The sequence below is a fragment of the Xenopus laevis genome, chromosome 4S, assembly GCF_017654675.1.
Source record: "Xenopus laevis strain J_2021 chromosome 4S, Xenopus_laevis_v10.1, whole genome shotgun sequence".
Taxonomy (NCBI): Eukaryota; Metazoa; Chordata; class Amphibia; order Anura; family Pipidae; genus Xenopus; species Xenopus laevis.
The window spans coordinates 29613011-29629203 of record NC_054378.1 but is presented as its reverse complement, the minus strand read 5'-3'; the positions used below and the strand labels follow the sequence as shown (position 1 = coordinate 29629203).

The following is a 16193-nucleotide window of genomic DNA, read 5'->3' as shown; positions in this document are numbered from 1 at the left end:
TCACTCAATGAGTTAGACACACCAATCAAACTCACTTCAAATTATAGTTCACAGCAAATCAGCTTCTTGGATGTCCAAATCTATAAGTGTAATGGGGCCCTGCAGACACGGATTTACACGAAATATACTGACAGGAATACACTTTTGCACTATACAAGTCACCACCCTAGGCACCTTCTTGACTCACTCCCCAAGTCTCAGATGATGAGGGTGGCCCGTATAGACAGTGACCCTGAACAGAAGAAAATTGACCTTGAGAGAATGGGCTTGAAATTCCTAGAGAGGGGTTACCCACAATCATTGATCAAAACAAACCATGGACACTGTCGCATTAATGGATCGTGAGCAGTTGTTACAGAAAAAGGTGCGTCACGTAGAGGGTGGTGATATGAAAGATATGTATTATGTCAGTAAGTTTAATCCCCATAGTAGGGACACCAAGAGGGCTGTGATGAACTACTGGGAGATAGTGGCTAGTGATGAAGTGATGGGGAAAAGGGTCCCACACAGGCCGAGGTTTAGTTATTCTAGGAATACTAACCTCAAGGAACATTTAAGTCCCTCTGATCCAGTGGGTAAATATGCTCAAACCCCAGTACAACACTTCTTAGCACCACGCCCTGGGGTATATAGATGCACAGGATGTGTTGTGTGTAACACCTTGATTTTGGGCACGGAGTTCAGACATCCAAGGACTGGCAAAAGTTACAAGATCAGACAAAGGATGACGTGCACAACCACCATGGTTGTGTATATCATCAAATGTCCATGTGGTCTCCTCTATTGCGGTAAAACCGTGAGGCAGCTAAAAGAAAGGGTTAGCATGCATAGGGCGAGCATTAGGGCAGCATTAGATATTAACAGGATTATTGATCCTAGCAAACAGGACATTGCCCAGCAGCCCGTGGCCAAGCACTGGCGTGAGGCCAAACACAGTCCTGCCCAGTTTAAATGCATGCCCATCGATCATGTACCTAAGCCACCGAGGGGTGGTGACATTGAGAAGCTGCTATTGAAAAGAGAGGCTTTCTGGATCTTTGAACTAGACTGTGTAGCCCCCAAAGGGTTAAATGGGCAACTACAACTAAACTGTTTCCTAACCTAACTTGGTTTTGTCATATTGACAGGTTCTGTGTTTTCCGCTCCATAAGAAATTAAATGCTAACAACCATGTGAAGAAAGAATGTATTTACTGCTGTGTAAGTAGAAACAGTATCCTTTATTGTCTGTATGTAAAATGATAGTTTTTTTATGTCTTATTTTTTTCACAATGTTGCAAATTATATGGACACTGTCATACACTATTGGATTGGACACTGACACCCGGTGGTAAAAAGAGATATTGCAACTGCTATTTGAAAAAAGGCAAACTGAAACAGAGATGGACTTACATGCCTTATATGGACTGGTGACATCATTTTTGGCGCCCAAAATACACTGGGGGGTGGGTATTTAATTGTATCTTTGTTATTGCACTGTATCCTTGAGAAAGGTCCCCATGCCGGACCGAAACGTCGGATGATGTGTGAATAAATCAACACTTTTTCACCTTGAACATACAGAGTGTGCTGACCTTCTTTTCAATATTGCTACAAACTTGGTCGTGCACCTCTGGCTTCGTCTATGACCGAGTGCAGGCACTGTCTGATATTATATATATATATATATATATATATATATATATTCAGGCAGCAGCAGCCGCACTTTGATCCAGATTAACGATCTTGTTGTGGGTGCTGGATCAAATATAAAATGTATAATCCTGTACATAGAGCCACACACCAAATTTTCTAGTGAATCATATCACCTTTATTGCATGAATTACAGTGTCCAACGTTTCGCCCCCTTTTGGGGCCTTTACATATTTTCACCGTGATGAGCACTGAAAATGAATTCTTAGCAGTGGTAGTTAATTGGGTAGTTTGTTTACAGAGCCGCTTTTCATCTTTATTTCTTAATAACTAAATGAGGGACAGAATAGAAATATAAGAAATAAATAATATGAATGATTAAATTCTAGATTCTTAGTCAGTTTGCTTTTTGGTTTCCGGGGTCTGCCCACACATCTAGAAAGAGGCAAAATTCGAAGAATAGTAATTTATAACCACAAAGAAAAAAAAAAAGACCAAGTAAAACGTTGCTTAGAATTAGTCTAATCTATAGCATACTAAAAGTTTTTTTAAAGGGGTTGTTCACCTTCCAAACACTTTTTTTCCAGTTGAGTTGTTTCAGATACTGTAGTTCACCATTAACAAGGACTTTTTAAATTGCTTTCCATCTTTTATTTTTTTTACTATTTCCCCAAAATTAAAGTTTAATGTTCGTGTCTTTCATGTCAGCGAGTGCTCCCCTCCCAGATGTGCTTTAGAAAGTGAAATATGAAACTTTACACTTCAATATTGTGCACTTAACACACCACTGACGCGTTTCGTGCCCTTAGAAGTAGGAAGTGCCTACTTGTAAGGGCACGAAACGCGTCAGTGGTGTGTTAAGTGCACTGTGCCAATGCTGACAACTTTTTTATATATGAACAAATAAAGGATGTGAAGACTTAACGTATCCAGACTGTGTCCTTGATTCAAGTCCATGTAGTGAGAGAGTAACAAAAATTTAGGCTGCAAAAGGACACATTCATCAAGTTCAACCTTTTATGTCTAGATGAAACCTGCTTAAGTTGGTCCATAGGATGAGAGAGTTGAAGGAATCCAATGCCAGGATGTGGGACTGGAGGTGAGTAGTCTGGACGAATTTGGAGCTCCACACTCGCAGCTAGGAATTTAGAATTTCTGTTACTGTCCTCTACTGCTTTATAATAAAACACATTTAAAAATAGGCAAAAAGTATTTTCAGTATTTTTTCAACTTATTTTATTCAAGTTGAAAAAAAGAAGTATACTGACTATTTAAAGGGATCCTGTCATCGGAAAACATGTTTTTTTCAAAACGCATCAGTTAATAGTGCTACTCCAGCAGAATTCTGTACTGAAATCCATTTCTCAAAAGAGTAAACAGATTTTTTTATATTCAATTTTGAAATCTGACATGGGGCTAGACATTTTGTCAATTTCCCAGCTGCCCCTGGTCATGTGACTTGTGCCTGCACTTTAGGAGAGAAATGCTTTCTGGCAGGCTGCTGTTTTTCCTTCTCAATGTAGTTACATTGTGAGACATGGGTTTTTACTACTGAGTGTTGTTCTTAGATCTACCAGGCAGCTGTTATCTTGTGTTAGGGAGCTGCTATCTGGCTACCATCCCATTGTTCTTTTGTTTGGCTGCTGGGGGGGAAGGGAGGGGGTCATATCACTCCAACTTGCAGTACAGCAGTAAAGAGTGATTGAAGTTTATCAGAGCACAAGTCACATGACTTGGGGCAGCTGGGAAATTGACAATATGTCTAGCCCCATGTCAGATTTCAAAACTGAATATAAAAAAAATCTGTTTGCTCTTTCGAGAAATGGATTTCAGTGCAAAATTCTGCTGGAGCAGCACTATTAACTGATTCATTTTTATCCCTTAACTATCCACTACTTCTGACATTTTGCTATCCAGTCTCAGTAATGTTTTTGCTACTATTAAACTTTCTTATTCCATACATAGTTTTTATTTTCCTTATAAACTGTATTTTTAGTTTCTCAACCAACCACAGAAAGCAACTATAAGGATTTGCTTTTTAACATTTCTGTTCCAGTGCAGTGACAATTATTACTTTTGTCAAGAATTGGTACAACATGCAGTGCTATTTACATTTATATGCAGACTTTCAGTATGGCACAAGTGTGAGGAAACTACTGTACTGCAATGGCAGTTTGCATAAGTACTCACATACTGTACCTTCACTTGTCTTAGATCCCTCTCAAAACTTCTACAGAAACTTGCAACCCACTGGGAGCTGGAGTGAGACTGAATGTTGTAGTAATAGATAAGTTTGATCCATCTCATGAAAACTCAATAGAAGTCTGGCATTGAATCCAGAGATTTTTCTCCTCTAATTGAATCTGGCCCTATATCTGGTAAAACTGCTGCATTTGTATCAGATTCATTTTAAGTACTTTTGATTGCACTGAAAATATTTTTTGTCTATTGTTTAAGAAAAAATAAATTTTTGTGATTTCTTGCACCAAAGAGGGCAAAGTCTGAAAATTAAAATAAAGCCACATTCCTGGTCAAGGCCAAAAACATAAGCAGCTCAATGAGAAGCATCTGTATAATGAGCTGCTCTTTATCTAAAAACATAGGCTATCACTGGTGAAAAGGAGGGGTTTGCTTACTCCCACTGGACTGCTAAATTGTTCTTACCTTTCTCATAGGGAGAGTAGGGTGACTTTATTTTGGGTTTTTGTCCTGTTTAGTTCAAGAAATTGCAAAAACTTAGATTTTTAAAGGGGTTGTTCATCTTAAACTCCAGTTCAGTTGTCTTCAGATTGCATTCCATCTTTTATATTTTACCATTTCTCCAAAATTTTCAAATTTTTTCCGCTCTCTGGTGTTTCAGTCTGGCAGCTCAATGACCCAGGTGCAGATTTTTGACTGTTACAATTTGCTATATTAAGTTGCTACATCCATGGAATCTTAGCAATAATTGTATGCATTATAACACCTACATTTAATGAAATTCAGGGATTCTGTTCAGCAGATACATAAAATGTATCAACAACTGAACTGAAAAAAGTTTTGGAAGGTGAACCACCCCTTTAATTTAACAATAGGCAAGAATTATGTTTAGCGGGTACTATTTATTAAATGAATGTTGAATGGGGGTATACTGTCTCTTTAAGTATATTTTTGTATCAATATTTGCTTGTTTAAAGCTATTTTAAAATTTAATTTCCCAATCTTGTTCATTGTTTGCAAAGGGGTAATGCTCAGTTTGGGCTAATAAAATGTATTAAAAGAGAATTAAATTACAAATTAGTATTCATGCCTCTTCCAGAGTGTATACTTTGAAATAGCATGCCCCGTTCTTGCAACCACATTCCAGTTCTTATTCTCATATCTGACTTACAAATGGTTATTTCTAATGTGCAGATAAATGGTTACTAAACCATGTCAATGTACAAATACATTGACATAGCCATCTGAAAATGGTTATTCTTATCACATCAAATAGCATTTAATAGGTGCTTTTTGTTTAAATATATTATATCATTACAGGTGGGCCAAGACATCATCTCTAGAGATCTTCCTCCCTTTGAGTTGGGAACGGTGAAGATGTAACAAAAATTGTTGGGGGTTACCTTAATATGAAATGTAATTTACTATGATATCGAGTGACAATGCTATTCCAAAGTATTCCAAAGTAGTAGTACTAATTGTTCTTCATTTTGTGGTTTAGAATTACTTCACTTTTTGTTGTCCCAGATACCCTAGCAACCAGGTAGTGTTTTTGAAATTAATAGGAGAGGGGCTCTATGTAATGCTAATAAAAGTAAAAACAACAGCAGAATTTAGTTTAACAGAGAATTGTTTTTGCTTGCCATTGTCAGCAGCCAGTTAACATTCTTAATTGCAAATTGAAAATAAGGCAGAATAGGAAGGAAAAGAAGGTACCACACTCAAAAGGCAACAGAATCAAGGTATTCATCATTTGATACTACAAACCAAGTGTTAAATAGGGACCATACACAACCTCACATGAATTAACAATATAGTATGTTGTTTATTGTGGTATCACCTGACAAAGGTGCATGCCCTCCAAATGGAGGATCATGCACCAGGTAATACCTCAAAGGCCTGGGTGTGCTTGAGAACTATTTGGTATGGTTGTCGCAGAACACAAAGTCAAAAAAATGAAAAAAGCATAATATATGGCAAATACAAAAGTTTATATGAATGGGCTAATTTGTAACATACTACAGTATATGTGACATATATCCTACAGAGTAAACATTCAACATATCAGCTTGTAATCTGGCTCTACATAGCAAATGGGGAAATACATTAATACTGACAATTCGGAAAAAGCTCCTTGAGTTAGACAGTTAAAACCTTCATATTCATATACTTATACATTATAAATGTTTTCCTATGGTTCTATACAGTTCTTTTATATTTGTGCATATACAACAATAAAAAAAACAAGGAGTAAGCAATCCTGTACCTCACCAAAAGATGTAAATGGGTCAAATAGGGTCAAAATATTGCATTGCCAGGTATTCAGACACACACACACTAAAATTCTTCAGGACCAAAATAAAAAAAAACCCATAAAAAGCTCTTTATAGCCAACCACAGATTTCTTAATGCAAAAAAAAAAAAAAATACCTGAGTGTATAGATAAAAAATGTATATATATATATATATATATATATATATATATATATATATATATATATATATATATATATTTATATATATATTTATATATATATTTATATGCGTCCCAACTAAAAATTAAAAATAAAATATTCCACTAATCAATGAAAAACAAAACAAAAGCACATTAAAGCACTGCCTTAATTCTGACATGTCCAGAGTAATGTGTTTTTTATTATCCTAATGGAAAACATTCTTATCCTACATATAAGCAAAAACAACACTCCTTTGAATATTTGCACTTTTGAAAAAGTTACCATGTTTCTTTTCTTTAACAAAGGCTTTTGCCATCAAAGCCAACAATACAATAGATATATGGGCAGTATTAGGATTTTTTGGACTTTATAAACTGTTTTAAAGTAGGCAGTTTTCAGTATGTTAAACATTTTCAGCCCTATAAATGCATAAACAACTGTTGTCATTTGTTTTTTACTTTTTCCATCAAGACTTTGAACAAGTGGCAATTTCCAAAACATGGCCTAACATTGCAAATAGATTCCATGTGAATGAAACAAAATTAAAAATAGGCAAAAACAGAAAAGTGGATTCTTTAAAATACCTTACATATAAATATCAGGCAGAAGATTAACATACATTAGTAATGAAAATATGTTGGCAAATCCAACTAATTATCCTAGCATTCATTAAGATAACTTTAGGGGTATAAATGTAAACACAATACCAGATGAGATTTGTAAATTGTGTCCACCCTTCCTATAGCTCATTACATCAGTGAAGAAAAGTCTGGATAATTACTAGAGGTAGCACGCTGTTTGTCAGGGGTTGTTAGTAAAAGTTCAGACTGTTCTGATCCCACTGATAAAGGCTTCTGTGCAATAAGTTCAGTTTTTGCATATAAATATATATAAAGAGCACTTTACACTATGCTCCATCCATAACATGTTTTGCTGATAGAATTGCTTGATGACCTCTATTGCAGCTCCATAGGATGTGCACTTAAATGTACTCTACACCTGCAAAACATACATGTTGAAAGTCAACAAGTTAACTAGTTAAAAAGTTAATTATTTCCAGAGCTGTAGGATCAGATACCACTTTATAATGGATTTCAGACATTCTGTGAAGTCCTTGTATAAATGGTCCATGTTTATTTTTGGTAAAAGTGGTGATAGTGGTAGTGATGCTCATGATGATGATGGTGCTCATGTCTTTGTATCATGTGTCCAACTTGATCATCATACAATACCATGCTGGGCAGATCTCTCACATGCTCCTTCTCAACCACATTCACTGGAGACTGAAAGGCCTTGCGCATCTGGTGTCCGTCTTTGGTCTTCTGCTTGCTTTTCCTATGAACTGATTGAGGTGGCACAGGATGGTAAAGGTAGCTCTGACCCATAAATGCACTTGGTGGATTCACTGGCATAGACACTCCTTGACTGGGCTTGTTTCTTGTTCTTCCAGGCTGGCTTGTAGAGAGATGTCCATTTTTATTTGATGCTCTGGGAGATCGAACAAAGTGTTTATTATTTTCTTGACCACGCTGCCTTTGCTGAACTTCTGCCACTTTAACATGAGACAGTTCAGTCATGTTGGAATTTCCTGTGTCTAAAGCCTGTGATCGCCTGTGGTGGAAGCTGATGGTTTCAGGTTCATGTGAACGAGATCTCATCTGATTAGAAGCCTTTGCCTGGGAGTCGTGTTTTTCACACATTGGTGGAGACCCTTGAAAAGTAAACAGATTACATTTAACTGAAGTGGCTGACTTACAAAAATGGATGCTAAAATGCACCAGTTTAATTGCCTGTAACAACCAATCAACTGTTTAATTGCTTTAATTTTCAAAGTTGTAGTAGACTGTTCAGTGTTTAATTGTTGATTGGTTCAACTTGGTGTAGATGAGTGCAACAATTTAATTTGCTAACAAAGACACACATTTTCACCAGTGTAGTATCCCAAAGCAACCAAGTAGACATTTTACTTGGTAAATGTTACTGAACTTGTGCAAAATTGCTAAGTAGCAAACAAGCCTAATGCTTAGGGCCTATGGAAATTTCTCTCCTCTCTCTGCTGGCTGAAATATATTAGTGGCGAAAATGCCATGCGTGCCTTCAACCTAAGCTTCAAATGAACAAACTTTAGTCTTGAAAAAAATATTTAAGATGTAAATAAATTAAAATGGCATGTTATAACTGCCATGAAGCAGATGAATGTTATAAAACAAAATAACTGACTTTGACACGCTACATGCTGTGTGTTGCCAATGAACAGCACAGATTAAAGCATAACCAGGTACTATAACAAATCTAAAGTTTCGGCACAATGCTACTTATTTTGGCACTATAGTGGCTACAGCGTATGGTACTTACACTTGCATTAAACATATCAATGTCACACAGGTCAATTTCCAGTGTTTTGTTGTCATTGTGATTTCCAGCTTGGTGGTTGCTCTGACATGCTCACTGGCTTGATAATTACCTGACCTGCTGGTGCACCCACACGGTCCAGCAATCAAGTCACTGAGGGACAGTTTTGAGCATTTTCCTGCTTGTCCACCAAGTTGAAAAACATACATCAAAATGCTGGATATCTCTTCTTGTGTCACTGCCCTAAGACCGGAGAGTTTTTACCATGGGCGTTCGCAGAAAGATTTCCAGGGGGGAGCAAGTAAGAAAACACATTACACAAATTACTTGTACCCATATTTTGGTTTCCACACAAACCTAACAACAGCTTTTCTATAAATATATAAAGTAGCAAGTGTTGCACATGTATAGCATTGCCATTAGTGACACAAACTCTTGTTTGAAGGACAGCAGTTGGTCTTTTCTACTTTCTAAGCACAATTACTAGCCAGTGGTTTGTAGAATGTGATTCCCTCTAGAGTTCTACAGCTGGATGCATACAGTGAAGCCTCTATTTTACATATCCTCATTTTAAGTTTTTCCATATGCTATACCATTTTTTGTTGTCCCACGAATAGATAATGCATAATACATTTCCCTTACTTTACACCATTTTTTCTGGTCCCCTGAAAAATATAAAATGGGGATTCTATTGTACATAAAGTAGAGTAACAACAGCAGGAAGAGGCTGTGCACAACAAAATGTCACTAGTATAGAATCTATGTTTATACATTCTATTTCAGTCTAGGGGAAAGCTGCTTTGTTCCAAAAGTGGTAGAAGGGTTAAAAGAGTCATCCAAAAATAAACAATGAGGTGGATTCAGGACAGGAGAGGGGGGGTGAGGTGCAAAAATATAAATTGTAATATTACAGATATATAAATTGTAATATTATAGATATATATCTATACAGATATATAGAATGAGGACAGGGAATATAGTGAGGCAGAGAGTTATGAGAGACGGAGAGGTGAGTGTGGGGGTAACTCAGCAGAATGAGAAGGGAAAGGGTAAAAGAGGACAGGGAGTAGAGTGAGGCAGAGAGTTATTAGAGATGGAGAGGTGAGTGTGGGGGAAAGGGTAAAAGAGGACAGTGAATTGAGTGAGTATATATGTCTGTATTGTAATTAGGGTACAAACGTGGCAAATAAAGTAATGTTTCTAACTAAATGAGAAAATCCCACTGGAAACAAATAGTCAAAACCCTACAGTTAAATTACTAAACAATATATGTATATAGATTAAACTGCACTGTAAGTTCTATTGAGCAGGGCCTTTGCATCCTGTATTGGTTGCACTGTAATTTATATACACCCATCTATTTTACAGTGCTCATAAATATGTAAATAATTAAAATAATGATGTTTAAAAAAAAAATGTAATTCTAATGAAAAAGGCATAACGATAAACCTAACAACATGAGACCAGATACAATACTGCCAAACCTATATATATATATATATATATATATATATATATATATATATATATATATATATTGTATATCAATAATTTCAATTTAAATCTTCTAAGACAGATCTCTTTTAAGCACTTTCAGGTCTTAAAAATGTAAAAAAAAAGGTTTAATTGTTTAAATGCAAGACTAACACTTTGAGAAAGGCCTCGCATTTAAACAATAAAACCTTTTATAATTTTTTAGGACCTGAGAGTGCGGATCTGTCTTAGTGGATTTAGGGTGGATATAAATATATATATATATATATATATATCTCCAACAGCACACCTTGGATATGCAACATTCCATTTATATTGATAAGATTAAAAGCAGGCAAGACAGTTATTCAGAATAGTCACTTTTCACTCACCTGGCCCAAATCTAGATGTGTAGTTCTCAATTCCAGCAAGATCCAAATAGTGATTTCTTCTTTCTATGTTCTCATCTACACATTGTCGGAGACATTCTGTTTGCTCAGTCACATTTTCAAGCCTTCAATATAACATAGAATTCAAATAAATAAATAGAAACATGACTATTCTCAATACAGATACTCCGGTTTGCCTGATTTTTCCACCCAGGTGATGTGCCAAATCAGGTGGATCAGATTATCAGGAACACAATCCAGTGATTATATGGGCAACTCAAAGTTTTTCCATTCTGACAAGTCAGTAGATGATTTCACCAGTAGTTATTCAGCCAAATCAAAGTGGCGGATGAGCAGCTGCTTTGTCTCTCGGCCCTGATCGCCAGCACAAACAACTATTCCAAGTAAAGCTTAGTCACAACTGTTCCCTTACTGTGCTTGGCATACAACTTTCCCATCTGAAATCTCATGATTTTGGAGTCACTGGAGTCACCAGGTAGGGATTTTTCTTCTAAACACACTAGTCAGCAGCACCCCTCTGCTCCCCCAAACAAGCTTAAATAGCCACATCTGTCAGTCAGAGGATTTTCTTTATTTTAATTTTCTTTTAAATTTTTTAGGCAAAGAGGTTTGGGGAGGCTTAGCCAAGGCTTAATTAAAATCCGACTATGCCTACATCTATACACAGTATTGGACTGGAGTAGACAAGGCCTACCGAAAAACCACTAGTCACCTCACCTGGATCACTCCTAATTACTGCCCACCACTTGCCACACTGCAACAAACTGGCCACCCACCCAACTATATGAGGTTTTCTGGGCCAGTCCGAACCTGTGTATACACTCTGGATTTGGTCACTCATGCCAGACTGTAAGAGAGAATGATCCAACCCTAGGAGAGAGATATTTACCTTCCAGATCCCTGCTGTTTTTTTTCTGAGCCTCTTAAATTCTCAGTTACTTTGCATTCACTCCTATGTCTACCGTTCTGCAGCTCTGAAAACAAATACATTATTATAATAGTTTCCATTAAGTAACACACATCTATATTTAGAGAAGCTTATTGCCTTGAAAGAAAATAATCATTTATTACAATACACAAAAATAAATACTCTTGTGGAAAAAAACTGTAGCAAAAACTGATGCACACACATTGTATTTACAATCAAGTTAGTAATATTCTGTTATTGATTTATTGTAAGAATGTAGGTACTGGTAATTTTCCTCTGTTAACAGCAAAACTTTTAGAGGAGTTATGGGGCATATTTATCAAGAATCAATTTTTTTCTTTCCTTATTAACTCACAAACATTCAAGTTTTCAAATATATAACTCAAATGTGCGAGGGTGCAAAAAAAAATTTGAATCGTGAACATAAATCACATTTGATTTTTGATAAATCTGCCCCTAAATGTTAATACTTTATAATGCCATGTTCTCTTCATAAATGGGGTTGAGCAGCAGTGGCCAACACCTATTTTTCACATGAAGTCCAATGTATACATGTCCATGTATCATTTGCAGAAATATCTGGACAAAAAAGTCAGTATTTTACCTGACAAACACACTTATATATGGCCACACGTTGTGATACTTGTGTTACATAAAATGTAGATAATTTTTTTAACAATTTGTCTGCATGGTGGGAATTCCCATACAAGAATTTTGGGTAACTGGAACCATGCTGGTGAAGCTTACCAATGAGTAATTGTCACAGGCTAACAATTTGGGAGCCACATAATGGTACAATTATTCAGCCCATGTTTGGTTGCACAAGTGCAAACCACGTGTCTAGCTAAATGGTATCCTAAAACAACTTACTTTCAGAATTATCTTTTGCCTATAAAAATAGAAATTAAGCAAGCACATTTAATCTATTTCAGAACAAATTGTTGACTCATGTATAGTGATTGAGGTCTTTGCCTGACAGCTCGAAGAGCTAGAAGAGATGAATTTCAGGTTTATTATTTGGAAAATTATCTCTTAATGTTACCAGGAGCGACTTTTTTGCTGCCCCTTGGTAACTTGTGGGGCAATGCAGCCTGAGGCATGGTTTTCACTTTGCCTCGTGGCAGGTACACCCTTGCCAATAAATTAACTATCCTTTGTCCATTAATAAAAAAAAAGTAAAAACATATTTATAGTTTCTTTATTACCTGCATGATTCACCAACACAGTCCTCTTTTTCAGTGTGGCATCAGGGGCCAAAGACAGCTTAACTCTCAAGGTTTTACTTGAGCTTAATGAGTGGTTTACTGATGCATCAAATACTTCATAAATTGTATGCAGCAAACGAGTAATGTCCTAAAAATAAATAAATTAATTAATAAATAGTGTTTAACAATGTGAAATTGCATTTACATACGATTTGCAAGTCTCAAGATGGCTGAAATGGCACAGATACATTCATGCAGTTTGTCTAACCTTAGTTTATAACTAGTAGACATTATATAGCAGTTAAAATGCTCTGCTAATGTAGATCACCAACATTTTTATGAGAGAGGACAAAACTGTTGGTGGCTCCTTTACAAATGCAGTAAATCCCTAAGCGCTTCCCACACTTGCGCCTGTACCCATGTTAATGAACCCTAAGGAGTTTATGGATCAAATAAACTGAGAACAGAGACACTTATGCAGGTGCATACAGATACATACCAACAAGAACCTTTAGTCATATGCGTAAAATATAAATTTTCCTTCTGAAATCAATTTCTGTAAATTAATATTTCCATAGTCACTAGATCTAAGGCATGAAATTTGCATCCACCTAAAAGATCTCAATTGTTCTACTTAAAGGGATACTGTCATGGGAAAACATGTTTTTTTTTTTCAAAATGCAGTTAATAGTGCTGCTCCAGCAGAATTCTGCACTGAAATGCATTTGCAAAAGAGCAAACAGATTTTTTTATATTCAATTTTGAAATCTGACATGGGGCTAAACATATTGTCAGTTTCCCAACTGCCCCCAGTCATGTAAATTGTGCTATGATAAACTTCAGTCACTCTTTACTGCAAGTTGGAGTGATATCAACCCCCTCTGTCCCGCCCCCCCCCCCACAGCCTAAGAATAGAACAATGGGAAGGTAACTGGATAGCAGCTCCCTAACACAAGATAACAGCTCCTTAAGACAAGATAACAGCTCCCTGGTAGATCTAAAAACAACAGTCAATAGTAAAACACCAAACCAAAAGAAAGACAGCACTCCATTCAAGGATAAGGCAGGTTTATTACAGACCCCACAGGGATCTCAAGCCCTACGCGTTTCGAAACTCAATCCCTTAATCATAAACATGAATATGATTAAGGGATTGAGTCCCACAACGCATAGGGCTTGAGATCCCTGTGGGGTCTGTAATAAACCTGCCTTATCCTTGAATGGAGTGCCGTCTTTCTTTTGGTTTGGTGTGTGACAAGCGGTGGGGATGCTGCAGACAGAGCACCCAGCAAGGAATACACAGAGCAGCGCAGGAGAGGTAAGGTGGGAGCAATCTAATTGGTTTATTCGTTAGTCAATAGTAAAAGCCAAGTCCCACTGAGACTGATTCAGTTACATTAAGTAGGAGAAATAACAGCCTGCCAGAAAGTAGTTCCATCCTAAAGTGCAGGCACAAATCACATGACTGGGGCAGCTGGGAAACTGACAATTATGTCTAGCCCCATGTCAGATTTCAAAATAGATCTATTTGCTCTTTTGAGAATTGGATTTCTGTGCAGAAGACTGCTGGAGTAGCACTATTAACTGATGTGTTTTGAAAAAAAAAACATGTTTTCCCATGGCAGTATCCCTTTAAGCAGAATATGGCATTCTTTTCATCCACAATAAAGTTCAAAATACATAATGGATCACAAAACATTAGTTTAATTATACTAATCTGAACCCAATTGGCATTTTCCCCTATGAAGATAATTATAGGGCAGCCTGTCAGTTGTAAGAAAGACCTTTAGAGCAAAATATATTGGCTGTTATAAACACTTAGCTAATTCTTTTCAACAGTAGTATTAAAGCTGCTATGTTATCTTAACACATGCACAAAGCAAGAGCTGAACAGCTCATCAAAGACATTAGAAGCAGAATGTTTTCAACACTGACTTGGCAAGAAAGTCATGAAATGTGTCACTGCTGTAATGAGGCTTTTTGAAATGCAGAGGATTGCTTGACAAAGGAGAATAATATAAAGATCAAAAGTAAAGACATTAAAGGGTCAATACAATTGGCATGTTGTAAGGGAAAGTAATGCTAATTGCAGGGCTCATGTTTAAGGATAAAAGGTACAGTATAACACATTTTTGAGAATCAGTTCTAAGAATAGGTCTTCTGATGAGCACAAGTTTAGCTTATTTTTTTAATTTGTAAATGTAATTGCATTAATTTCAAGCAAGTGAAAGAAGCTTATGTTTATCCATTTCTTTTCTGGATCTGACTCTTAAAATGCAACAGTAGCCATGATATATTGATCAGCTGGTATGCAACATTGTTTTACAAGTCAGAGCCAGGAGTGCATCCATGCATACAGCTTCCGTACATTTTAATGATGTATACTATAGTTTGTGTGTGGAAGGGGCAGTATACTGTTGTTCACCATGAGAACAATTAATTGCCCTTGTGCTGAACATAATTTTTACCTATTTGTTTCATTCATAAAAATCTATGGTTTTTGTTATTTCTTGAGTCAAATAGAGCAAACAGGCAAATTAAATTTACTTTCTGTTTGGTCCTTGGAAGGTAAAGAATAACAAATTAAAACAGTAGGAAAGAGGATATTCAACACAAACTCTGTTCATTGAACTCACGTTAAAAAGGGGGGTATACTGGGGGTATAGATAAATATGAATTATCTATGGTTTGATATTTCTTTCACTAAACAGGCAAAATCTAAAATTGAAAGTAAAAATACATCCTATTACCTTGTTCATATGAGCACAATCAAATGCTTTTGTGAACCAAGTATAATGCGACTTTTCCAAACAAGCACCACTATAATTTTGGGGTTGTTTTAAGTCTAATTAGATAAAATACTGTCTGCTTAATCTATATTTCATTATTCAATAGTGTCTTCTACAGCATCACAAAAATTTCTTACCTCTCGGGTAACCCTTCCGCTGTTGTCAAAATCATACAATGTGAAGGTCCATTCTTGCCTATTATCTTCTTCAACGGATACATCACATTGTAATTCCTAAATACAGAAGCAGAGTTATTACTGCACTTTTGTAGCAAAAGTGACCATTATTATTTGCAAAACTTTAAAATAAACATCACACTTCAATACCTAAATACAGAGTTTTTTATTAATACACTTTTTTATCACTACACTTTTGTAGAATAAGGGTTAGTCCTTACGAGCAGATTTGGGGACATTTAGTCGCCTGTCGACTAATCGCCTCTTCTTCTGGGCAACAATCTCCCCGAACTGCCTCCGCGTGTCTTCCCGTCCGCTATAATGAAAAGTCGCCTGCGCTAAAGCACACGCTGCACTTCATTTTATAAAGTTCTTATGTTCCCCACTGAGTTCAAAGCTTTTTTCTGAGTGTAATACACCAGCAGAAGATATGGCAAGTGGCACCAGGCTCACATTACATGGTACTTTCTAGGAGATTTTTCAGCTGCAAAGAATCCAGTTATTAAAAGTATCTTACATTTTTTAAAATCCTGTTTATTGTTTTTTTGTTGAAAAAAATCCACAACAAACAATT

The 16193-nt window shown here is 36.3% G+C and overlaps 1 protein-coding gene across 10 annotated transcripts in view; it reads right to left on the bottom strand.

Annotated features, from left to right (window-relative positions):
- Positions 1-6465: 6465 nt before the first annotated feature.
- Positions 6466-16193, bottom strand: part of nkd1.S (naked cuticle homolog 1 S homeolog) — a 154007-nt gene continuing 144279 nt past the window's right edge. For all 10 annotated transcript variants that reach the window (XM_041561105.1, XM_041561110.1, XM_041561102.1 and 7 more), the window contains 5 exons: positions 15581-15676; positions 12655-12802; positions 11411-11495; positions 10504-10625; positions 6466-7997 (listed from right to left, as the gene is read on the bottom strand). In XM_041561105.1, the coding sequence (XP_041417039.1) occupies positions 7420-7997; positions 10504-10625; positions 11411-11495; positions 12655-12802; positions 15581-15676 (1029 nt within the window). In that variant the 3' untranslated portion in view covers positions 6466-7419. The remainder of the gene's footprint in view (positions 7998-10503; positions 10626-11410; positions 11496-12654; positions 12803-15580; positions 15677-16193) is intronic.